Genomic DNA, 25,344 nt, shown 5'->3' with positions numbered 1-25,344 from the left:
AGATCTTTCTCAAGGTTCCCGAAAGCAGCCGGCCCCAGCCCTCCCGCAGAGAAGGCATTTCCATCCCTTTTCCCCTCTTGCCCTGAACCTGTGAGAGCGCCAGCCCAGTCCGTAGTGAGACGTCGTGATTTACTCTCCCATGTGTGTCCCGGGCAGTGCGCTGAGCCCAGGCACCTGCGCTGACGAGGCCGCCCAGCCCCCCGCCTCCCTGGTACAGGGAGGGAAGGAAATCGTGGCGCTCCCTGGAAGGAGGGGGTGATTTATCCTGACGTGTCTTGGAGGACAGAGCTCGATTCCTGCCACCCATCTTCCAAAATAAACTCCACCATCCGAGACCTCGACAGACCACCAGCTGGAACTGGGCTGCTTTTTCCCTTCTTTTTGGGCAAAGCCAAAATAGTCCTCATCTCCCCCACTCCCAGGACTTCCTCGTTCACCTCTCCCCACAGGCAGGCAGTGGGGCTCACCAGGTGGCTCAGCTAGTGGGGGGGGGGGGGTGGAGGGTCCCTGCCTGCCCGCCCAGAGGGCCCACCCTCACCTGGAACGGAGCATTCTGGGAGCTCTGTTCTCAGCCAGAGAGGGCGCTGTCCCTCCTGTGGGCTCTGTGATGCAGGACAAATGGTAGGGTTGCATCTGAATCTCCCCTTGTAATCCCTGCCCACCGGGGCACCACAAAAGCCAGTGAGTGAAGGGGAGGAGCCCAAGAAGCTGCACCCCCATTCTCAGCCTGGCACAGAGGAGTCCTGAATCTTTCAACGGGGCTGACACCACAGGCAGGATGAGGAGGACATGGGAAGCTGGCCGGGGTGGGACTTGCCTCCTAGCCCTGTGTGCTCTGCTTCTGCAAAGAAAGAATGCCATTGGCCGGAGGTGAGGGGTAGGGAGATGGCAGCTGGTCGCAATCCCTGCCTGCTGCCCCCTGGCTATGTCTTAGGGACCCCTCTTGGCATGGCTCCATACTCCAGTCAAAAGACCCACGTTCCTGTGGGCACAAGGACCGCCAGTGCCTGGGGAACACAGCCACGGGAAGATGGCTTTCGGTAGCAGCAGGAATCGTTTAAGTGGTACAAAATGTGTGGCCACCACTGCCCAACCCCTCCTGCCCATGGCAGACATTGCTAATCAATTAGGAGGCTTTTTAACATAGTGTTTTTATTCAACCCATTGGGGTCCACACTCATGCCCACATCTGTTGGCCATGCCTGCGCTAGATTCAAGAGAGAATTCTTAATTATGGGAACCATGAGACAGAAACAGATGACTGAGGGAAGAAGGGATGTCTCGTTCTCTGGAGGAATATAGGGAAATGTATGATGTCCAGCTGTCAGCCTGGGTTGATTGTGATCCTTGAATGTGATGAAGGCCCTCCCCTCATTTTGTACATGAAATTACAGAGACTTGTAGAGCAGAAGTGACTCCGGGTCACATAGCTGGGGGAGGGGCAGATATTACAATAACCTGACCTTCACACTCTTCACCCTCCCCCTTTATTTCAGGGTCCTGTTGGGAGACCTGGCCTCCCGGTAAGTAGCTTTCGTTCCTTCCTCTGCTTCCGTCTCACATGCTCTTCCTCAACCCAAGCGCTGGCCAGGCTGGGTGGCTGCTGTCCTCCAGCTGCGGCTGGGTGAGCGGCCTCTCCCAGCTGGCCCGGAGCTGAGGGGGCAGCTCTCTGGTACCTCCTGGGCCCAGACAGGCGGGTGACAGCACACAGGTGACTCCCATGCTGAGTCTGACTTCCAGACGATGGCCCTACAATGGAGGCCTGAGAGGGGCATTCTCTTCACACCAGCTGGGATTAAGACCGAGGTCCCTGCTTTGTCCTATGCCCTCTGGTGAGAGTACACTCAAAAACTTGTCTCTCTCCCCCCTCCCCCCTTACCATATCTAAAAGCTGGAGAGGCTGTGCCAAGTCACTACGGGGGCTTTGAAATAAAAGTAGAAATAATACTACTAGTCCCCTCTCATTGAGATCTTCATGCATGGCCAAGCACAATGCCAGTCACTCTTCATACATTTGATTTGTCAGCGACTCAGTGAAATGGATATCATTGTGCCCATTTTGTTGATGAGGAAGCTAAGACACAGAGAGGTGACATCCCTTGTCCAATCGCCCGAGCTTCTGTTGTAAACCTCTCGGGAGCCCACGCCATTCCATACTGTTGTTTCCTGTGGTCCATGCTCCATGTCTGAGAACCATCTTTACAGTCTGCACAGCATTGCTCTGTAGGATGTAGCCTGGGACATACATGCATTAAGTACTGGATACCATGGGCCCCCGGGTGGAGAGGGACTCAGCAAGAGGCTGTGGCCAGCCAGAGGGCCGAGGCGAGGTGTGGCTGTGACCCAAGGCAGGGACCAGGTTGCCCTCTCTCCCTGCGCCGAAGGCCACATCCATTGAATTGCAGACCCCGTGTGCCTCCCTCCTACGCCAGGTGCTCCTCTTCTGACATGAATTATACCATAACCTCGTGGCTAATCCAACAGCTTCTAGAATTCATGTCCAGCAGTGACTTTCTTAATGAAATGCATGTGGGAGACTATTTAGCCTTGAAGATGGAAACTCGCCCAGTCAGGCCGAGCCCCGGAGCAGAGGAGGACGGGGGAACCGGTCCCATCAAACCCAAGGAGGGGGGAAATCAGATGACTGGGGGAACGTGGGCAGACTTTGTTTTTCTGACAACGTCCACCTTTAAAAAGCATTTGGGGGCGATTCACAGAGTAGGGGCTGCTGCGCATACTTTCCAGTCTCTGGCCATTCTGCGCCTGCCCCGAACCCCGGCGTTTTATGGCCGGGACTGCAAAGAACATTAGTTTTTTTTAAAAGAAATGAAGAGAAACCAAAACACATCCTGCAATAACATTCAAAAGCCCGAGAGTAAGTGGGCCACGGGGATGTCACACCCGCGGCCCGTGGGCCGGGTGCAGCCGCAGAGAGGGCCGCCGAGCTGCAGGTCAGGGTCAAGGTCCTGCTCCTGCGTCTGCACAGAGGAGCCGGGAGTGACCCACGGGAGATTTGCTGACGCTGGCCCGTTGTGAAATGCAAAATGTGGGAAGGATAAACATGCTCACAAAACGCACTTGCCCGCTGGGCTCCCTCCCCCTCGCTGCCATTTACGCAACACTCACCAGGTGCCAGGCACCGGGAGTGAGCGTTCCAGAGACCTCATCCCAGGGCAGCGGCCCAGCAGCCGCGAGAGAGATGCAGATGCTCAGGGAGGCTAAGGAAACGGACCCATGCTCATGGCCAAGGCCACTACTCTGCCACACAGCAAAGGCCGGCGTGTCACTAAAGACGCCCTCCGTCTCCACAAGGTACACATCACGAGAGCCTGATTTCAGAGTCAACTGCTACTCTCTGGTGCGTCCACATATACTTTGGGGTACTAATTGTCCCTCGGTGCAGTCCGCAGACACAGAATCACCCCAGAAATGCCTGCCCCCTTCAGGAGAATCCACAGACCCAGCTCCACCTGCTCAGCGGGATAAACACCACCTGATTCTTGGCCCCTGTCGCTTTCCGTCTTTGCAGGCTCCTAGCAAACCCAGGCCCACCCCAGACTTTATGATGTCTGCACACGTCTAATTGCAAAAAAATGCTTTCTTACCAAAAAGGGGGAGGCACCAAACATAATAAGCAGATTTCCAGAGTGAGAAGATGTAACCCTGGCTACAAAACAAAGCATTTCCCTCCGGGCAGCTGCAGCTCATGGTGCGGCCGCATCCACACGGCTCACGGTTCTTCCTGTCGGTGCCGGGGGTGGCCGCACCGAGGGGGTGTGGAAGGACAGAGGGTATGGGGGGAGCTGGGGAGTGTGGGCACCGATCCCGGGCTTTGGCAAAGACAGATCGGGGAAAGTGATTCACGTATCTGTCCTAGGGGAGCTGCCACTCACCCTGCTCTGGGCCTCGAAGCTGAGTGTGACTTGGATCTAGGGAAGAAAAGCCTTGGACCCCTAGTGGAACACAGCGCCGGGCCTGCGTGCAGATAGTGATGGGGGTGGCTGATCACAGAACAGTCTGTGGGGGCCACATGGGCAAGTTCATGCACACGATGCCTGGGCTCAGCTGCCCATGCAAACCAGGTCGTGGGTGCACAGTTCCCAGGGGGGCCCTTCACTTGCTGGCCCAGCTCCAGCCGCATCTAATTGTCTCTGCCTCATTCCTCAGGGCGACAAAGGTGCCATTGGGATGCCCGGACGTGTGGTGAGTTGGGGCGTTGTTACCTGCTTGGGTGGCCATTGCTTGCTTCTCCACGCTGGCCTGTCCTCCAAACATGACAAGAGGCTGCCTGCCCCAGCCAGAGGAGAGGGCAGGGGAACTGGACCTCTCCCGGCCCCCGCCCCAGTCAGCTGCGGAGAGGGACCGGCCAGGAGGAGAGGAGTTTTAGTTCAACCCTTCAGCTCCTCCAATATGGCTTCCCTCTCCAGAGAGTTGCCATGGCAAAGGAAAACGCCAAGAAAAAAAGCATAGCGAAAGTTCTTTGCCCATCACCCGGGGAGGTCAGGGTAAGGCCCCAACCCCTCTTGATATTGATCGTGAGGATTCCCACCCACTCCACCCCGAAGCTGGCAGCTCCCCCTCCATTTCTAGCGGCTCCTGCAGCCACCACCACCACCACCACCACCCCAGCTCCCGGCAAGAGGAGCAAAAGATGGGAGGAATGCAGCCTCCAGGTGCTCTCTGGACACCACGTGGAGCGGCTTCGGAGCCATGTGCCCTACACAGAGCCTGGAAGGTGGTGAAGGTGGGGCTTGCTCCAGGCAGCGCTTCCGAATCCTCACCAGGAGGCTGCGAGTCAAACATGTGACGGCTCCTGCTGAAAGTCATGGCGAACGGGAGACAGGAGTGTTTGACAGGGAGAGTGTTCAGGGATGGGGAGGCCGGCACTGGGCCTGCAGGCCCCAGTGCTGGGACTTTCCTGGTGGTTTCCAGCTTCTGAGGGGCTAGAAAGGGCAGGACAGTCTCGGGCTGGCAGCCCAGGGCACTGATGGCCATACCCGGCCTCACCACCACCCTGTCGGACCCCTAACTTCCCTCCTGCCATTCAGCCTAGCTCCCGGGTGCTCCCTGACTACCCCTCTGCCATCCTTCCGTGTCACTCGCGTGCTTTTCCTCATCACCTCACCTCCTGGGCTTGGAATGGTGTCCCAGTGCAGGTTTGCTTGCTGGTGTGAACCTGGTGCCCAGAGCGAAGACACCCAGACCACAGCTGACACTGGCGAGTGCTAACTAACTGCATGCGGGCGTTGTGCTAAGAGCCTTCTGTGCATTGGTTCACTGGGTCCTCAGGTCCTCTCTAGAACCATAGGAGGTAGGCACAGTTCCCACCCCCATTTTTTCAGGTGAGAAAATTGAGGCTCAGCTGTTGTGTCTTCCCCAAGGTCACATGGCCAGGAAGTGGCTGATCAAGGCTTTAATCCAGACAGCCTGACTCCAGACCTGTGCCCTTGACCCTGGCAATGCTACTTCCCCTCCCCAACATTGGCTCTAAGGGGGGGGAGGGGGGGGGTCTGATCCTTAGGGCGGAGCCTCAGTCCTTAGGTCTAGGATCCAGGACGTTTCAGAGGTTCAGGACAAGGGGTGTTCCAGGTCACAGGACTTTGAGCTCCCCCAGGGCCCAGCCATGGCTCTCCCACCGCCTCCCAGGCCCCAGCACTGACCCGACGCTCTTCTTCAGTTCTCTGACTCCAAACACGAGTCCCCATGCTGTCACGGGGCCCTCCTCTGAGTGGAGCAGGGAAAGGACATCCAGCCAGCCTTTCTCAGGGGCTTGCTGTGGGTGGGCCTATGCCAGGCACGTTCCCCACTGTAGCCCTCCAGGATCCCACGTTATTGGTGGGAATGTTGAGACTCAGGCCAGGGTTGGGGTAGAGCTGGCTTTTGTACCCAAGCTGACTGCCAGACTCTAAACTTTGCACCTAACAGGTAAGCTTCTGGAAACTCTACTTGGAGTGCGGCCACCAGGCTGCTGGGCACATTGCAAAATGAAAGCTGCTCCCTCCTGCTGCCCCTTCAGGGCCTGACCCTCCTGCTGCCCTCCCACCTGCCTTCTTGGGCCCCGTGGACACGTTCCCCTGACAGTACCCATCTGAGCCTGTCCCTGCCCACAGTGGTGGGACAGGAGGCAGAGCCACAGGAGGTCTCCCCATTTCCTTCCCCACAAAGCTGTTTTCAAGCTGAGGGTTTCCTGCTGCTTGTGCTACTTTACATGTGGCAATGGACCCATTTGGCTGCCCAGTAGTCGTCCCGGCAGGAGCCACCTGATAAGAACTGGGGTGGCCAGGAGGTGTGAAGTTCCTGAGGGAGTTGTCCCCTGGTTCACCAGGGGTGGCACAACTGGCTCCTAAGGATTAAGGTCCATTGGGGCTGTCTATCCACTGGTCACTATGGTTACAGGGACCCTGGGCCATTACCCAGTCTCCTCTGCATCTCAGATCCATCCTCCATCCTCCCAGATGTGTGTGTCCTCTTTTTTTTTTTTTATATATATATATTTTTTATTGATTTTTTACAGAGAGGAAGGGAGAGAGATAGGGAGCTAGAAACGTCGATGACAGAGAAACATCGACCAGCTGCTTCCTGCACACCCCCTACCAGGAATGTACCTGCAACCAATGTACATGCCCTTGACCGGAATTGAACCCGGGACCTTTCAGTCCACAGACCGATGCTCTACCACTGAGCCAAACCAGTTTCGGCTGTGTGTGTCCTCTTATCGGTCCTCCCACGGTGCTCCAACCCCTCTCCCGCCATCTTGCCTGGCCAGCCCTAAGGACTCCTGGTGTGTCTGTTGTGCTTGATGCTCAGTTAGATTTCACACCTAGATTCCACCCCACAATGCGGTTCCTGGGACAGCCTCCCCATGGCCACCCCACCTTAGCTGGCCACCCAGATGGGGCCACAGCTTCTCAGGCAGATTTTCCGACCTGTGTGTTTCTCTCTCTCTCTCTCTCTCTCTCTCTCTCTCTCTCTCTCTCTCACACACACACACACACACACACACACACACACAGGCTTGGAGAAGGCTAGGGCTGGGGCCACAGCCAAGTGCACGCGGTGCTTGCCAGAGGCGGGACCTGTCATGTGTCAGCATCTGTGTTTTGTTTTATTTCTCATTTCACGGCGATTTCTCTTGTGTGGTTGCTGTGCCATTAACACAGACCCTGTGTGTGCGCCTCCCTCTCATCCTTTCTTTTTTCTCTCCTCCCTCTCCCTGCACCCTGTGTTGCATGTGGCTGCCCCAGGGAGTAAAGGGCCGACCAGGCGAGAAGGTGAGTCCGCACGTTCCCCTCTGCCCTCCCGCCGGGCCGATGCGTCCACCCCGTGGACTAGGGGGCCCTCAGAGGCCCCAGCTCAGCCCGCCCGCTGGCATGGCCCCCGGAGCAGAGCTGCCAGCTGGGCCTGCGGGCCCTCAGCCTCACACGCTTTTCCTAACAGTTTCCACGCCGTCAGGCTGGGGTCTTGGGATTCCTGGGCTGAGCCCCAAGCCTCCTGGCCAGTGGGTCCCCCCCCAGCCTGCCTGTAAGGCTGCCTGCGCCTGTGCTTGGGGTTCTGACTCCGGGCCTCAGGCGGTCACCCTTCCCAGAGTCAAGGAGCACACGTCCCTGTTTTGAGTGGGCTGCGGCCTCCTGTCCCCCTCCCAGCAGGCACTGGTCCTTCTGTCAGAGCATCACCTCTCATCCCATCCGCGCCATCCACCTTCATCCTCCTGTCGCCCTCCCCACCCCACAGAACCCCTCTGTGCCACCCTGAACCCAGGACTAGGAAGTTCCCGGCAGCTCGGCCTCAGGCTCAGGGTGCTGGGCCCACCGGGCCCGTGTGTGTGGTGTCCCCACCCTCTGTTTCAGCAGCTCCAACCGGGGGGGGGCAGGCTGCTGTCCATCGGCTGCAGGGTGGGCAGCCACTTGGGTATTTGGGGATGGGGTGGGGAAGAAGACCTGGGGGCTGGAAACTTGGGTGGGCCTGGGCAGGTCGGAGAGGGTCCTGAGTAGGGTGGTGGGGAGAGGCTTCTGGGGCCTGAGCAGCCATGGCTGAGCTGTGCTCCTCCCTTCTCCCTCCCCCCTCCCTCGTCCCCTTCCTTCCCCACTTCCTTCCTCCCTCCCTCCCTCCCTGTGCTGCCCTCTCGCCCACCACTGCGCTGACTCCTCATCTCCCACTCGGGGCCTGGGCTCCTACCGTCCTCTTTCCTGGTCCCCACATCCTGTGCTCTTGCTACATCTCTTCTTGCTCTATCCCTCCTGCCTGCCGGCTGCTCTCCTCAAACTCTCCTGGATGCTCCCTTCATCCTGGGCCTCCTCTCCCCTGACCGCCCTCTTCCTGTGCATCCCCTGGCCCCTCTGTCCTCCTCCTCGGCTGCCACTCCACCCTGGCATGCTCCTCCTTCCCCACCGGCCAGCCCCTCCCTCTGACTCTTCTCCTCCCACCCCTCCCCTCTCCCCTCCTGCCCTGCCCCTGGCTCCCCCTCCCTCTCCGCCTTCTCTCTTCCCTAGGGGGCCCCAGGAGACGCCGGGATGTCCATCATCGGGCCCCGAGGCCCCCCTGTGAGTGGTCTTTGCTTTGTTGGGGGGTGGGAGGGGGAGATGGGTGGGATGGGTGAGTTAATGAAAAGGGCTCGGGGTGGAGGCTTTGCCTCTGGGTGTGGCAGACGCCACATGTGACGCTGTGGCCAAGCCAGGCCTCGGGGCTGCTGTGGATCTTAGCGAGCGGCCTGCCTAAATATACCTAAATTACAGCCTCTGAATTACCAAACTGCAGCAGCTGCCAGGGGGCCCCGCTGTGTATAGCCACAGGGGAGGATGTGCCCACTCCCGCCAGGAGGGGGTGCTCCGGTGTCCAGGGGTCGCGCCTGGTTCTGGAAGCCCCTGGGCAAATACCCAGGCACAGAGACCCCATCCCACACCCGCTGCTGGCCCCGGGGAGGCCGAGCCACCCCGCGCCCTCAGAGGCTCCTTTTGTGCTTCCCCTGGTCCTGGGCCTTCCTCCCTCCGCCCGGTGGCGGGGGCTTGGGGAAGGCAGAGAGGATTCCGTGTAGACACGCGCCCTCAGGGGCCAGAGGTGACCCGGGTGCTAAGGTGCGAAGACATGGCGACTCTGGAAAGAAGGCCTAGCTGCTTTTCTCAAAGAATGCCCGAGCCACGGGGCTTCCATAAAATCACCAAATATTGCCCTGGCCAGTGTGGCTCAGTGGGTTGGAACATCATCCCATACACCAGTGGTGGGCAAACCGCGGCTCGTGAGCCACATGCGGCTCTTTGGCCCCTTGAGTGTGGCTCTTCCACATTAGACCGCGTGCGGGCGCGCACGTACAGTGCGAGTGAAACTTCGTGGCCCATGTGCAAAAGCCGTTTTTCGGCCTGGGTGAGTCTGTTTTGAAGAAGTGACATTAGAACACGCAAGGGGCCAAAGAGCTGCATGTGGCTCCGAGCCAAGGTTTGCCGACTATTTCTGTACACCAAAGGGTCAGGGGTTTGGTTCCTGGTCAGGGCACATACCCAGGTTGTGGGTCCATTTCAGATCAGGGCACAGACGGAAGGCAGCTGATTGCTGTTTCTTTCTCACATCGATGCTTCTCTCCCCAGCCTCTCTCTCTCTCTCTCTCTCAAATCAATAAAAATCACCTACTGTCCGGGCGGAAAGGACCTCAGCAGAGGAACGCACAGCCCTCTGAGAGGGGAAACTGGTCCAGGGAGGGGAAGGGGCTTGGCCAGGGTCCCACACGTAGAGGCTGGGGCAGGACCAGAACCCAGGGCCTCTGGCACCCAGGGCCTCCCCCTCAGCGGCAGGCCCCCCTCTCCATGTCCCGCTCCGTGCTTCTCCTCACCTGCTGTGTGCAAGGAGAGCTCGAGGGGAGCTGCACCTTCTGTTCCGGGGCCAGCTTCTGGGCGTCTGAGGCTGGCCCAACGGATGGGGGAAGCCCAGCTGCCCCTCTCCTGCCTCCGACGGAGCAGCCAACAGAGAGCAGGCGTCTTCCCTCCACCCACAGGCCAAGGAGAGGGGTCAGAGAGGAAGCTGCGAGGTTAGGGCTGGAGTTGTGATGAGCTAGGCAGCCAGGGAGGGGCGCTGATGAGCTCTGGGAGCTGAGAGGTGGAGCAAGTCTCCCTGCACATGGAACAGGATGGGGAGGCCAAATGCACTGTAAGTTGGTCTGTGATAGAGTCTTGATTTCATAATAGAGAGAGAAATTGTTCAGGAGATTATATTGGGCCCATTGACAAGCCTCTTAGAAGGAAGAAAAAAAAAGTCATTTAAAACAAACAAAAAAAGCTGGATATTTACCCCACTGGTTATATCAAATTTTAGTAAATTTCGAATGAATAAAACACTTAGATGCAAAACATGAAGCCCTAAAATACAAGGACAAAGCAGGAGCAAACATTTTATCATTTTTAAAAAATATATAATTTTATTGATTTCAGAGAGGAAGGGAGAGGGGGAGAGAGATGGAAACATCAGCGATGGGAGAATCATTAATCGGCCACCTCCGGCTTGTGCCCTGATCTCCTGGCGCATGAGCCACCACCAGCCGAGGAGCCGTGCTGGCCGGGTTCATGTTTAACTTGGGAAAGACCTTCAAAACACAACATCGGACCCAGAAGCCACAAGAAACTATTGTTGGACGAGACGGATACGTTTGTCGACTTCAGTGTAAAACTCCCATCTGGCACATGAGAAAGGCCAATGCCAAGGGGAGGAATGCTTGCAGCATGATTACCCAAGGGTCACTGAGCTTGACAGAGAGCTTCACTCAAACCCATAGAAAAAAGACAAACAACCTTGTAGAAAATATCGGTAAAGAATACAAACAGGCTGTTCACAAATAAATATAAGGACCAGCAATAAACATCGGGAGGGATGTCCACCCTCAGGATAGAACTTGTTGTAAATTAAATTCCACTTCCAAGCCTCTCTGAGGGCCTTGCCCAGACCCAACCTCTCCAGTAAGTAGAGTCCCAGTTTCCGTTTGGTCAATGACAGCATTCTACCCAAGGTCCCTAAAAAGCCCTGGGCCGGCCCCGGGTTTGGCTTGGGGCTGGAGAGAGGCCTCCTGCTGCCAGGCAGGCTCTGTAATTAGCAAACCATGTGACCGTCCCCACCACGTAAACATCGGCCCAAGTGGGACTTGAAGATGCTTCTTGGAACCCTCTCCTCCGGCCTTTCCTTCCTCTCGGCGTTCGGAGAAGTCCGAAGTTTACAGTGGGAGGTTGCAGAGGTCACGGTGCACGGTTCCGAGTTTTCTGCTCGGTGCTATACTTAGCATCACTTATCGTTGAGAGCAGAAAAGCCAGGGGCCCTTCTGATACAAGAAAGGCATCTCTTTCCGCTTGTCCTTCTGGGTGCCTGCCAGAAGCCCCTCCTGAGCCTGCGGCATCCCCCCTGCCTGGCCAGGGCACTCACTGGCCAGGGCCCACCTCCGACCAGCCATGCCTCCAGAGCAGAGGCTTCTGGGCACTGGTGTCCACAGCTTCGAGAATGATCGAAGCAGCTTGGAGATGTCCCGGGTTCACAGCAGATGGACTGGGTCCGGTTCTGACACTACTGTTTGGCAAGGACACGCCTCCTTGGGTCCTAAGAAGTATCAGGTTCAAAAGCAACCTGGCTTTATCCTGGTGCTTCTAGATTCAGTTCAACCCAACTATCGGCCGATGGTGGCAGCTGCCATTTCAAAGGGCTCCGCAGACATAACTGAATGTGCTCCCCCATCCCTGTGAGGTTCTAGGGCTGTCCTCCTCCTCCAGGTGAGGTGGTTAAGACAGAGAGGTTAGACCACTTGCTCAGAGTCACACAACCATTGTTGGTGGAGGTGGCCGGATTCAAGAGCCCAAGCTTGGGAAGAGATCGCGGCCATCTCGGTCATGGAGGGACTCTAAGCTGAGGGCTAAACACGTGAAAGATGCGGTGTGTCTGGGGGAGGCAGGGGAGCCAGTGTGCCTGCGTCGGCGGGAAGATACAGCAGGAAAGGACTGAGGATGGCAGATGCGGATGAGTCGAGGATGGCCACGAATGGCGTGTGTAGACGAGAGCCATTATTGGTCTGGAGAAGGAGAGCGACAGTACTGGTGCTTCTTAGCTCTCCGTGGCCCTTTACCTCCCGACCAGCCCTCTTTCCACACCCCACCCCACCCCCAGCCCTGGGACTGCACAGCTTCATGCTGCTTCTCACCTGGCTAGGCACATCTCTGTCCTGATTATTGACCATAAACCAGTGAACCTGCTTGCAGTCTCCAACCTGAGTATCTATCTATTTCCTCTGCACCCCCAGGACAATGGGCACGAATGGATCCTGCAGATCCTGCAGATCAGATGGGGGTACCCAAAATTGCCCAACTAGGAGAGGCCTGCTAAGCGGGAAGTGAGCAGGCGCCCCTAGCCCGGCCTGAAAACATGCATCCGAACCCGCTGATGGCCAAGCTGTCCTTAGATAAGTGGCCGTGAGTCATGACTGTAAACAAAAAGGACTTGGAAAACCACAGGTCGGGTTCAGTGTGCTGCCGGCCGCGTCCCCGCTGTCCCCGCTCTCCATCACCTGTTTATATGCCGAGGTTCAGGGTGTCCACAGTGGCGAGGAGCTCGGGGGGCCACTTCCCAGGAAGACCCAGAGGATCCTGGCCGTCTCCTTCCCCTCCCCCACCCCGGCCTGGGAGGAGCTGCTCCCTTTACCCGCCCTGGCAGCCAGCTCACATGGAGAGTGTCTTCCCTGGATGATCACAGAGGAGGGGGCGGACGGCCAGGCCCCTCGGGGAACAAAGGTGAACCAGGGGCTAAGGATTAGTTTCATCTCCTCACCGTCCTCACTCCTCTCCATTCCTTTCAGGGCCAGCCGGGCACCCGAGGGTTTCCTGGATTTCCGGTAAGTGGGGAGAGCTGAGGTTAGCTGTGGCTCCGGGGATCCCTGGGCCTGGCTGGGTGGCCAGCCCTTCACGCATGGCCAGCCCTGCCCTTCCAACCCCGGTCAAAGAGCCCTCTCCTCCGGCCTTTCCCAAGAGCCGCCGAGGAGAGGAGCGCAGTGCAAGTGAGGCAGGGAGATGAGCGCGGAGATGGAGGGACGGCGGGACAGGAGCCATAGGGAAGTCATAGGCAAACCCTGGGCACTGGAGTGTGGCACAGATGATGCTCTGCAGGGAGGCAAGCTCCATCCTTGAGGCAGTTGGGTGGCCGTCTGGATGCCCTGGGAGCCCAAGACAGACCCCAGGAGAGAGGGCAGAGGGGCAGCTCTCTCCCACAGGCCTGATGCCTGCCAGTCTGGCTTCCTAGGAGCACACTGCCCCCTGTTCGCGAAGCTGAGGCAGAGGTCTGCGTTGGCAATGGTGACGGCCCCAGAGGGTCCTCCTGTGGGGCATCTCACAGACAACATCTCACTCCTCACCCTCGGTAGAAGGCCTATTAGTCTCATCCCCATTTTAGGATGGGAAACTGGCTTAGCCGTGGTCACATCACCAGTAAGTGGCCAAGCAGAGACTCGAACCCTCACTGGTGGAGTCTTACCCGCTGCCCAGGTAGCCTTTGTGGCAGGAGGTCTGGCTGCTGGGCCTTCACATCTGTCCTCTTTCTGCTTTCAGGGTCCCATTGGGCTGGACGGCAAACCGGTGAGTAGACCCTCTTGGGCCTCAGGCTCCTCCCCGTCACTTGGTCCCGGTCACTAACCTGGGGTCTCTTAGTCCTTCGGCAAGACCCCAATGGCTTGGAAAGAAGCTTCAGGCAGAATGACTGTTCCTGGGGCAGAACATTGGTACCAATGGGAAGGGAGGAGGGGCCATTAGATTGGGTTACCCTTGACCCCAGTGGTCCTGCACCCGGCACAAGTCCACCGCCGCCAAGATGGGCCTTCAGCGTCTGGAGCAAGAGCCACCCTAGAACGTGGCGATGCGGGGTGCTCCTGGAAGGGGGATGGGTGGGGAGGGCTCAGCAACTAACTCTAAACTCACTCACACTATTGTTCCAGCACCGCCAGGGCGCCTCCTGCATCTCCCATCCTGGTGGATGGGGACACACACACACACACACACACACACACACATATACACACACGCCCAATTCTGTAAGGAGGTTGCTGCCCCATCTTGAACTCTCTTGTTCATTTCAGTCTTTTGGCTTGAATGGCACAAATGTTCACGGGAAAGGAGACCCCTCCCTACTCTTAGGAAGGGGTGACCTGGAGGGAACTCAACCTTCCAGTGCTCTCAGATGCCACCCCACAGTCTCCCTGAGCAGCTGGCATCCTCTCAGATGAGGGGCCTGGCTGCCCGCCCGGTCACTCCCCTCTGCAGGCCATAGCTGAGCACGGAGTGGCTGTGGTCATCATGTCACTCACCTCCCAGGACCTGGCGATGGAGGGAGGACAGGGCAGGGCAGGGCGGCTTCTGGGTGCAAACAATGTGCCGGCACTCATGCTCTTCTCCTTCCAGGGCTACCCCGGACCCAAAGGAGAGATGGTAAGGCCCCAGCTTTCCTGTCTTCCCTCGGGGGGGGCGGGGAGGGGGGCGGGGGGGCGGGCATCAGCCCAGCACTGCCTGGCCAACGGGGCACCAGGGACAGGGAAGTAGCTGCCACCACAATCACCGCCACCCCCCGCTGTGTACAGGGCATCCCCCTAGAGCCCCACATCAGTGAAGGGAGGAGAGGTGGGCAGGGGGCTGCTCCACCTGAGAAATGGGGGAAGGGAGGCCCAGAGGGATCCAGGCTTGGCCAATGGCCAACGTCATACGGAGTTACAGGTAGCGCCCCTCCGGGATGAGCTTACATTCCGTGCTCACACTGGGGGGTCATAGCCCCTTGGTTCACCTTTGTTCCCTCCAGCACCTCATCTTTGGCCTGGTTTCCTCACACCCGGCCTCCTCTGGCTGCTCCGGACTCTAGGCAGTCCTGCCCCTCTGGGCAAAAGCAGCCTCCGAGGAGAAGCCGGTGGAGGTCCCACCTTCCTCCATCCCCTTCTACCTCTGCAGAGCCTTCAACCAGAATTTCCTCTCTGTACTGTCTCCCCACCTCCCCCTGCCACACCCCGCCCCAGGCCACTTCTTCCAGAAGGAAAGGTCTGCCCCCTCCGGAGCTGTCTACTCTAGGGGAGGGGCCAGTTCTCAGAGGGGCTGCTGGGCCATTAAGAGCAGAGGGGCCAGCCCCGGCTGGGACCTGCCCTGCCTCCGGGGTTGGTCACATCGGCATTGTGAGCTGCCAGCTTCTGCGGCCAGGCCTGGGGCTTGTGCCAGGGGAGAGAGCAACAGGGCAGGCTCCTGTCCCCCTGCCCAGCGGGCTCAGGCTGGTACCTTGCTCCAAGTGCCAGGTGAGGACACTCTCCATCCACGCCTGGGGCACTGCCAGGGCATGGGAGGCCAGAACCCCGCCCCTGAGGGAGACAGATCACCTCGTAGATGGTCACGAGGTCGAAGGGATGCCATCTGGGAGGCCTGGGGTTCAGCCCCAGCTCTCCCGAACCTGCCATGGGCCCCCTGCAACTCAGCTCCCTCAGGACCTCAGCCTGTGCGCTTGGCTGAGGCCCAGCTCACATGTATTGCGGGTTTTCTTCATGGAGCTAAGTACATATATCATCTCACTAAATCCTCAGCATGATCCCGTGCCAGGTGCTAGGGATACAGTCAGCCATGTGGAAGACACTGTGCTTGCCATCCCTTAGCTCCCAGGGTCATTGGGATGCACACATTTAAATAATCCCTGATTTAATTTAACTAATTGCCTTGGTAATTAGTGCTATGAAAAGGCAGCTCCTGTTGCCCTGAGCAACCTCAGTATTACAGCACCTCACCCAGGCTGAGGGTCAGAGAGGCGTGCCTGAGGGTTTAACTAAGAGAAAAGGGAATGGGGAGGACATGGAAGAACAGCTTGTGCAAAGGTCCTGAGGCAGGAAAGTCCTTAAAACATCCGGAAGAAGGGCGGTGACATGGTGGAAGTAGTGGGTGGGAGAACTGGCATTGGAACCAGGTCCCCCAGCCCGCTTTCCTCTCCATCCCAGCCATCTCCACTGCACATGCCTTTCTTGTGGCCCCCACCCTGTTCCTAAGAATGTTGTGCACATGTCTGAGGTAATGGAGACCAAGGCAGGAGTAAACTTCCATGTTGCCATTGTGGTCCAGGCTTAAGGGGCTTGGATGCCAGGTGTTTGGGGCATTCCTTCCCGGTGGCCTGGAGAAGTAGACATGATGGTCATGAGCCCCCCTGTTCTGTAATCTTCATAATGACTTCTTATTCCCACTGGACAAAGGTGGGGGCTGGAGGCACAGAGTGGTTGAGTATTTTGCCCAAGGCCATACAACTTCTAAGTAAGAGAGCTGGGATGAAGCCCCACGGGGGGAGATCTCACCCCTTCACCACGCCTCCTTTCTGCTGCCAGGACCCTTGGTCTGGAAGGAAAGGGTCTCCCCCTTCCTGACGTCCCTCTGCCCCACCCCAGTTAACCTGCCTGTTCAGAGGTCAGAGCTAATTCTTGAGCCCACACCGGTGTGATAGATCCCCTATCTGCCTCATAGTCATCCATCAAAATCCAACAGGCAATTAAAATCCTGTTTGACTTGGCTCGGGGATGCCGAGCTATTAATTCAATGCCCTGTCTAGTGTAATTATCTCAGTCTGCTTATCATCTGTCCGTCTCCTACTCACCTTCCTCCCCAGCTAGTTCTCCCCTCTGCTGGGCGTCCAACATGGAGCTGGGGCTCACCCTCACCTGCTTACCCAGGTCCTCACCTGTTAAAAGGCAGTTACCTCTGCCCCACCCACCTCAGAGCAGACCCAAGAACTTGATGAAAGGGGTCCCACTGGTGCCCTAAAGGAAAGTGGGGACTCTTGAACTCACAACGTGTCCCACTGTTTCCAGGGTGCTAAGGGTGGGGACCGTCCATTCCCACCAAGTGCTGAGAACAGTGCCTGGCACACGGGAGACACAACAAGCACCTTAGCCAGCTCGTCATCCGCCCCTTCAAGGGGCAGCTGCTTGCAGCGGGAGCTAATTGGTGTCATGTGCTATTGGACCTTGAAATTTTTAAAAGAAACTTGAACTCCAGGTTTTTGTTGTGCTCTCCTTGCTCTTAAATGCTGGCAATTAAGTGAAAGAAAACTCTGTAGGATCAACCTCATACCTCTGGGACCACCAGTGGCCCAGGGATCACCATTTGGGGTGTCTGACTCACTCCTGCGAGCCTGTGTGATCCCGAACCTTTGTTTATTTCTTGGCCCCTGGCTCTCCCTCGCTCATCTAGCTCCTCTCTCTGGCCTGGTCACTTGCAGTCTGGTTCCTGCCAGATGCACCATATTCTGCGGATCTTGATACTAAACTCTGGGTTAGCCATATGGGCTGGGGTGCCACATGGATTGCCCCAAAGGCCACTTGTCTCCCCCTGTGAACCTGGGACTTTTCCAGTCTGGTGGTTGGTCCAGGTGGCCAGCCAGGAGCAACAGAAGGCACACCCCCACCCAGAAGGATTGTCCTGGGAATCAGGAGCTCGTCAGGCCCCAAAGAGATGGGCCCAGCAGGCGGGTCCCACAGGCCCTGAGGATGGTGGCTGGAAGGGACCTCAGGCCCCAGTAGCCGGGGCATTGCCTGGCCTCAGCCAAGTCTAAAAGCCCAGGCCCTGCCTCCCAAGGTCGAGCCCAGTTCAGAGAGCGTGGCAGAGTGGGAACAGCTGGGCCCTGATGGTCAGACAGACTGGGACTCACGTCCCAATGCCACCCCAGGCTGCGCCTTGTCTCCCTCGCCTCGTCTGGGAGCTGGAGCTGACGTGAGCACCTTCCTCACGGCCAGTGGGGTGTGAGCTCAGCATATAGGGAAAGCCAGCCTCAGGGTAGGTCCTCAGAACCGGAAGAGCTTGTCCTCCCGCGCCCTCCGAACCAGCCGTGAGGCGTCCACACGGGCTCCGCTCAGGCTCCTGACAGAGCCGGCCCTCAGAGAGCGTGGGTCCACCCTAAGCCCGGGCGCCTCTCTCAGGCCTGTAGATTTGACCAGAGACCCTGGAAGGAAATCCCAAGGCCTCACGCTCCTCCAAGGGGCCCAGGACCTGGCTTAAGTCTTCAACTTCCCACTTCCTCTCTTTGGCCAAAGATTCCCCCAAAGCCTTAAGATAGATGGGCGTGAGCGAGGCAGGCGTCACAGGGCAGGGCCTCCTTCCTAGCCAGGGGCCCAGAGATGACGGTGGGAGGAATGAATGAGGTTGGCACCTCTTCTTCTTGGCCGTGCAGGTGGGGCAGGGCACAGCTAGCCGTGCCCACTGGCAGGTGACGATGCTGCCATGTAGGGGTACAGGCCACACCCCGGGAGCATCTCGGGCCCAGGAAGACCAGGCGTGGGTGGTGGGGCCCAGCCCTTTTGACCCCGAGCATCCTGAGAAACTTCTATCACAACCCCTGCCTGGGCCAACGCCTCGGCCGGCCTCCTCTGCGCCCACTGACCTGTGTGTTTCCTCCCTACAGGGCCTGGCGGGTCCCCGAGGACAGCCGGTTGGTAATCACCCCAATGTTCCCCGCAGAGGCTTTGGGCCACTGAGTTTTCAGCTCTAGTTTCTAACGCTCTCCTCTCCATCTCTTCATAGGGGCCCCCAGGAGAGAAAGGAGAAAAGGTAAGCCCGATGGATGGAGGTGTTCTAGAATTTTCATCTCAGGTAGGGTGCACACGTTTACTCTCTCCGAATTTCTAATGGAGATTCTGCTGGGCTCACCCAGGTGGATGGCACAGGGACCTGGCACCCCCAGCTCAGAGAAGGCGTCTTTGAGGGCCTCAATGCCCCACCTGCCTCGCCGTCCGGGGCATCGGGTGGACCCACCCAGAGGGCCAACCTTTTGGGCAGATCCCTCCAGTCAGGGGTGGAGCACAGCTCCTGTTCGGGTCAGGCGAGTGGTACACGGCAGTGGGATCCTGTCTGGGCTCCATGGGGCCACATCCAGGCAGTCCCCGGGGTTTCTTTCACGCTGCCGTCAGGGGTGGGGTGGGGAGGGGAGAGGGGTTGGTTCTCCCACCTCAGAGAGCTCAGTCCAGGACCAGAGGGGGTCTGGTGGGCGATGAGTGTGCCTGGTGTGCACAAGCCCTGAGGTGCCCCTGGCGGACAGCCACCAGCCAGTGCCTAACCCCCTCCTCTCCTTCCTCTCCCCTCAGGGTCAGTGTGGAGAATACCCGCACCGGGTAAGTGAACCCCTAAAACTGATCAGCCTCATGTTCCTGGGCCCCGGCACCTAGAGCTTGGGAATAGGCCCACACGACGCCCCTGCGGCCAGCAGCCGGAGAGGGGCCTGGGAGCAGTGTTTGCCGGGCCCCGGCGTGCGCCTGTGGTCAGTGAGTTTGTGCGGAGCCGGTCTCCAGCTCGTGTCGGCCCATCCGTGCGTGTCTGTGTACCTGCCCCGAGGTCTGGGCTGCGAGTCTCCCAGCAGGCATGTGTCTGTGACTCCGAGGGCCAGCTGCTCCCTCTGCCGTGTGGCTTGTGCGAGTCTGTGCGTCTGTGTGAGTGTGACTGCGTGTATGTCTGGCTGCCTTCCTGGCCGCATCACGGGGACTTTTGGGTTAGTCATTGTTTCGGATGGCCCAGCCTCCACGGGAGGAGATAGCTGGGGCGAATTGTACCATTCAAGGGTGAAGTCTCTGCTCTGCCTCTGGAAGAAGCGATGTTGGGCTCTTTGCAAGCAGAGAGGGAGGTTTGGGGGCTGAGATGGTCTGCCACTCTCCCCAACCCAGCTCCTTCTTGCCCTGGCTCTCCCCAGGCGGCACAGCCCAAACCCGCAGCGGGGCACCAGCCGCACTGGCAGAGCCCTTTTCCAGGCGGGAGGGCCAGGGCCAGGGAGAGGCCCAGCGACCTGGAAAATGCCCTTCATTTGATAGATCAGCCTTGCCACTCTCAGGCCTGGGCAGGCATCTTTCGGTGCCCATTCCCCTGTCCTGAGCCTCATCGTGCCCAGAAACACACACGTTGTGTGGCTCCCTGGCCGCCCACCCCTGTCGGACAGGGGGACGAGGGAGTGGAGACAAGCACAAGTCAGACTCAGTGCACCAGGCTCCTCAGGGCCATCAGGAGGGCATTGCTAGCAGGGTCCTGCCAATCAGGATGTTTGGCCCTGGATTCCTGGGCCAGGAAGAGGCACCGGGAGCCTTGAACATGAGCAGCAGGATTGGCATTGAGGCCAAGGTTGGGCTGGGGCTGGGCCTGGGCAGGGACTGCAAGCCAGCCGCCTGCGGACAGAGCCAGCCTGCCAGTGGCATGTGCCCCAGGGACGCAGGGGCCCCGGTGTTCCGGCCGGCCTGATCCCGATACAATAATAGAAGGTCAGCTGTGCTCATTTGAAACGATGGGCTCACGGGATTGTTATGTTGCCCGAAAGAACGACAGCTTCGCCCTGCACAGAAGACAACACAACTGCAGGCGCTGTGAGAGTGTCACCAGACCTGGGCGAACGCGCGAGGGCGGGGGAGGGAGAGGGCAGGGACAGAAGCCTCCAGAAGCACCTTAGCCACCAGGCGCAGCAGCATGATGGCCATGGCAGTGTGGGTACAGGCCAGGCAGGGGTGAGAGCGGGGCGGGCGAGGCACTTGCTGTTCATTTGGAAGTGGGTAGGAAAGCAGGGGGCTTCTGGGGCAAGTGGTTGATTGGGAGTTCGCGGGCATCGGGGTGGCAGGCCTCCAGACCCACTAGGTGCCGGGAGATCCAGGCTGGCCCCTGCCTCTGTTGCAGCCTGCAGCACCTGCCGGGAGGGGAGCGGGGAGCGGGGGCAAAGGTTGGGATGGAGTCCACTGGGACAGGGAGTAGGGGAGCAGGGGGCGTGGTGTCTGCGGCCCTGGCACTCACTCTCCCCCTCGCCCTGTCTCACCACCTCCGTTCCCCCTTCCCTCCCAGGAGTACCAAATCGGCTCCCTAGCAGCTCTGCACTCCAACCAGATAATTACCCTGAAGGTTTGTAGGTTCTCTTCCCGGAGGCTCTGGTCTCCTCTGCTGAGAGGCTCCTGGACGCAGAGGCCAACATTGCATGTCCACGGGCCCCTGGTGGGAGGGGCAGGGGCTCTGGCGCAGCCGCTGCCCCGGAAGGCGGCCATGACCTAGAAAGGCCATGATTAGGCTCCCAAGCCCCCAGCTGGGCACATTCTCAGCCCAGGTGGCCTTTGGTTCTTGATACCCATCCCAGGGGCCTTGTGGGAGTTAAAATGCTTTCAAAACAAAAGGCTGGTTAGATGCCATCTTTGTGTCAACGTGGGTCTAGCCACGTCCTGGAGCCACCGGGTGCTCCGCTGCATGGGCAGAGAGACGGAAAGCAGCAGGGTTTTCCAGAAATGGACGTCACACGCAATCCTGTGATTGCAAGCTGCCTCTCCCAAACAAGTGGTTGGACTTCCTCGCCCAGCCTCTATTTTCCAAGCCATCCAGCCCCAGGGTGAGACCTCGGTAGCACTTATCTTGTGCCCACACTGGCCACACCCTCCGTCGGTTCAGCCCCCGGGAAACCGGGCTTGGCACTGCCCTTGACCACCTCCCCAGATTCGCTGACATCGGCCTTTCTCATTCAACCAAAAAAGAGCACCCAGAGGCAGCCACACACCAGCCTGGCTTCAAGTACCAATTTAGCTGGCCCTGTGGCTCCTACGTACCCAGAGCCTCTGAGTCTCCCGCCCTCAGCCCGGCAGCCCCTGTCCACCACCAGCACGGGTGGGGCCCGCAGTGCAATGTTGGGTTGTGTGTCAGGCTGCTTTTTCGACCCAGCGTGGCCACCAAGGGCCAGGCCCAGGCAAGGGGGACCACTCTCCCTGTTGGGGGGTGCTGCTGGCCAACACCCCAAGGGCCGCTCCTCCTCTGAGGGACGGTGTACCCTCAAGGCACCTTCAGCACTGCACCCCCGAAGCCTTGACAGTGCTGGGTCCATGCCTCCCCTTCCTGTGCCTCACACTCGCTAATCTCTCTTCTCTCTATCTCTCCTCCGTTCCCTCTTGGCCGCCCTGACTTCCTGGTGACTTTTGGCATCCTCCTGAACACCTGCGACCTTTGGCCTTTGCCCTCTGGCCTTCCAACTCATCTTTCTCCTCAGCTGCTGCCTCTCCTCAATTCAGTGCGACTGGCTCCACCCCCAGTCATTAAAAGGCGGACCTTCCAGGTAGACCCCTTCCCTTTGCCCTGACCTCCTGTGGCCTCCCCGGGGTCTCCAAGAGTCTCTGGGCCTAAGAGGGGGCTGCAGACAAGACAGAACCTCACTCTCTTTTGGTTAAATTAAATTAGATAAAAATAGACGGGTCAGGGCCATAGACCTGGAGACACACAGATCCCTAACACCCACTGCCATTGCTGCTCACAGGAGCCACCACAACAGCCCGCACTGGTGCCAGCCGCCATGTCCCACATTTCACAGGCCCGATTTCATCTCAGTCGCTCGACAGTTTTATGAATCGGGCATGGACATCCTTATTTCTCAGATGAGGAAGTCAAGGCTCAGAGACGTTGAGTGAGTTGGCCAAGGTCACACAGTACATTGCAGAGCACCCAGGCGCTCTCTCTCTCTCTCTTACCAGCTGTGTGATTTGGGGCAAGTTACTTAACCTTTCTGTGTCTCGGCTTTCTGGTTTGTAAAACAAAGCTAGCAACAGTTCCTACTGCATTGGGTTGCTCTGTGTGCACAGTGCTTAGACTAGTTCCTAGCACAGTTTGATTGCTCTCATTAAATTGAGGCTTGATGAGAAGGGGATCTGTGCCCAAGGTTGCACACACAGCAAGAGGCAGAATGGGAATGGGCAGCAGGTCTTCAGACACCCCCTTTTCCCATCCCTCTCCCCCCTACCTCCGGCTCTCTCAATCGGCCCTACTCCCTTTATATTTAGAAATGCAGATTGCTTAGCATCTGATCACTTCAAACCTGAGTTTGAGGAGGGAGGGAGTTTGCAGAGGGAATGTAGCCCACAATCAACAGGCATAATCACTGAGCAGCCGATGCCTTCTTCCTGCCTTCCCAACCCAGCGAGGCAGGGTAGGACCAGACCACAGAGAGCAAGAGGCCTCAGACCCAGAGTTCAGGTTAAGGCACCGCAGCTTGATTCTAGGCCAGGCAGCCCGCGGCTCCCACCCACACCCCTAGCCTTCCTTACACCGTGCAGGGGGTACCCCCACGGCCACAGGGGTGCTGGAAGGGACAAGGCTCGGAGATGCTCTCTGCCAGCCTGACAGCATGGCCTGGCGCCACCATCTGCCCTGACTTGGAAGTCCAGGGGCCTGCATGTCAGGCGCCCGATAGAACAAGGCTGAAAAAGTCACTCCAATTAACAACTAAAAATACAGAGGGACACGTGCTGGGTGTGTTACCCGAGCCTGCGTGTCCCATTACACCCGCCAAATCCTCGAGAGCCTCCATGTGCTCTGAGTGCTTACCCCAAGAGTGGCTATTCGGGGGGGGGGGGGGGGGGAGGCCACTGGCAGCTCAGAGAAGCACCAGGCCCACCCCACTGTCATACCCACCCCCACCCGTGCCAGACCGCACCCCAGGAGAGCTGGGTCCTTGCTGTCCGAGCGGCCATTCACCTCCACCCAAGCGGCCGCCTCGGCCCCAGCTGCCTGAGCCGCATCAGCTGCTACTTGCTGAGCCCGCGCTGGTTCCAGGCGCTGTTGTAAGCATTCTACATGGATCAGCTCACGTAATCCCACACCGGCCGCCGCCAGTGGCGGTCCAGCCGTCATCATTCCCACCTTTCAGATGAAGAAATCGAGAGGGGCCCAGGCCTGTGACTGCCTCCCTTCTCCAGAGCCAGGGGTGGGTGAGCCAGGACTCTGAGCTGCGCTGGCCCGGTTTCCAAAGCACAGAGAGAGGTTTAGCGGCCCCCGTGCTGCCCGCGGCAGCGTCGGCCTGTCAGCAGTGGTGGGGCATACAAAGATTTGTCCATTTCCTACGGATAAACCAACATTGACTTTACAGGCTCTGTCAAATACTTAAACACTGGGTCCTATATTAGTGGAAACAGAACTCTTTATAAGAGAGATGATGTGCTTAGCAGATGGGACTAGAGGTCACTCCCAACGTGTAGAAAGTTGGACGGTGAGCAGTGTTTGCTGGGGGCTTACTTGGAATGAATAGGAATAGTCTAGAGTTCCGAGCTGGGGTCCTGACTTCCCCCTGAATTCTCACATGGCCTTGATCAGGGAACTCAACCTCCTTGAGCCTGTTTTCTGTAACGTGGGGCCCGCTACCCTTTTCTGCACCTGCCTCCTCCACTGGAAGCACTCGGCGCCCTCAAGCCTCTTCTCCGGGTGTGGCAGGATGAAGCCCGGGGCCCAGAGTAGCTCTGCCGGGTGCTATCTGCCCTAGGCTGCCCCAGCCCAGAGCTGGCTCAAGCAGGTGCTGCCAGAATCTTACAGTTCTCATCCTGAGGCCCTGCACCACTGTTTATAATCATCATTGCCCTCTGTAGAGTTTGCAGGAAGCATCATCAGCTCCCCTTTTTATACGGGGAAGCAGGAGTCAGACAGGCTATGCCGAGATCCCCCTGAGCGGGGTGGGCGGGCCTGGAACGCAGGCTGCCTGCGTTCCCTGCAGCCCCTGGAACTCCCACCCCTTCCCCCTCAGGCTGTTCTGTGTTATGCTGTCCGCAGGGTGGGCCCCTCGTCACACGACCTGAGCCAAGGTCATCCCTGGAGAGCTCACTTGGGATACCTCTGACTGGTCCCCAGCCCCAGGCTCTCTCCTCCTCCTAAGGGAACATGATGCTGCCCAGGCCCTCACCCATCCTGATGCAACTGGAGAACTCATGCCCCACCTGAAGGGGGCGCCATTCCTGCATCCAGTCCATGATTGCCCCCGGGAATGTGGGCCTAGCTGCCAGGGCTCCCAGTATTTTCATCAGAACCCATCAATCCAATTTTATTTTATTTTATTTACTTAAAATCTCTTTAGTGAGCTAAACAAAAGTCTCTGACCTCTGACCTGAGGATCTGATTGGATCCTCTGGGCCAGATCATCAAAAATGGCCAACAGCTGCATTAGGAAAGAAGGGACCGCTGTTCTCATTCGGTGGCTGGGAGGCCAGGGCACAGAGGCAGGCCCCGGTCCCAGACTGCCTAGGGGACTCCGGTGCTCTGGCCAGGCTGCGAGCGGGCCTTCCACCGGGGTCACCTCGCTCACCCCTCTGCCTCTGCCACCGCAGCAGGGCTGTCACGCTGGGACCAGCACGTCCTCTTAGGGGCCCAGTGTCTTGGCCATCTCCTTGCTGCCACCGGTCCCTGCATGTAGTCACCACCGCAGCAGCCTCGCCATCACGCCATCACGCCATCACGCCATCATGCCATCACGCCACCACCGCCTCCCCACCAGAGCCCACGCAGGCCTTCACCGGGTGCATGGCACTGGGGCGGGAACCGCTCTACCGCCCGGGGGTCTCTCTCTAACACTTGTCTCCACGAA

At 58.5% G+C, this 25,344-nt stretch overlaps 2 protein-coding genes across 3 annotated transcripts in view; both read left to right on the top strand.

Moving 5' to 3' along the window:
• LOC311632645 (collagen alpha-1(XIII) chain-like) overlaps positions 1–3,537 on the top strand; it is a gene marked incomplete at its 3' end in the record, with an annotated part of 65,247 nt that extends 61,710 nt beyond the window's left edge. The window contains exon 4 of the mRNA XM_084904373.1: positions 3,530–3,537. Coding sequence (XP_084760499.1) covers positions 3,530–3,537 — 8 coding nt within the window. The remainder of the gene's footprint in view (positions 1–3,529) is intronic.
• The window catches only part of COL13A1 (collagen type XIII alpha 1 chain), a 78,608-nt gene that overhangs the window by 1,572 nt on the left and 51,692 nt on the right, over positions 1–25,344 (top strand). Inside the window, exons 2-12 of one of the 2 annotated variants that reach the window (XM_084903703.1) lie at positions 1,497–1,523; positions 4,168–4,203; positions 7,245–7,271; positions 8,490–8,540; positions 12,812–12,847; positions 13,557–13,583; positions 14,403–14,429; positions 18,409–18,435; positions 18,528–18,554; positions 19,088–19,114; positions 21,994–22,059. In XM_084903703.1, the coding sequence (XP_084759829.1) occupies positions 4,189–4,203; positions 7,245–7,271; positions 8,490–8,540; positions 12,812–12,847; positions 13,557–13,583; positions 14,403–14,429; positions 18,409–18,435; positions 18,528–18,554; positions 19,088–19,114; positions 21,994–22,059 (330 nt within the window). In that variant the 5' untranslated portion in view covers positions 1,497–1,523; positions 4,168–4,188. Of the gene's footprint in view, positions 1–1,496; positions 1,524–4,167; positions 4,204–7,244; positions 7,272–8,489; positions 8,541–12,811; positions 12,848–13,556; positions 13,584–14,402; positions 14,430–18,408; positions 18,436–18,527; positions 18,555–19,087; positions 19,115–21,993; positions 22,060–25,344 lie in introns of those variants that run through there. The other variant, XM_084903704.1, reaches the window with a different exon arrangement.

The sequence above is a fragment of the Pipistrellus hanaki genome, assembly GCF_964339955.1.
Source record: "Pipistrellus hanaki genome assembly, chromosome: 14".
NCBI lineage: Eukaryota > Metazoa > Chordata > Mammalia > Chiroptera > Vespertilionidae > Pipistrellus > Pipistrellus hanaki.
This window is presented reverse-complemented; position numbering and strand designations above follow the sequence as displayed.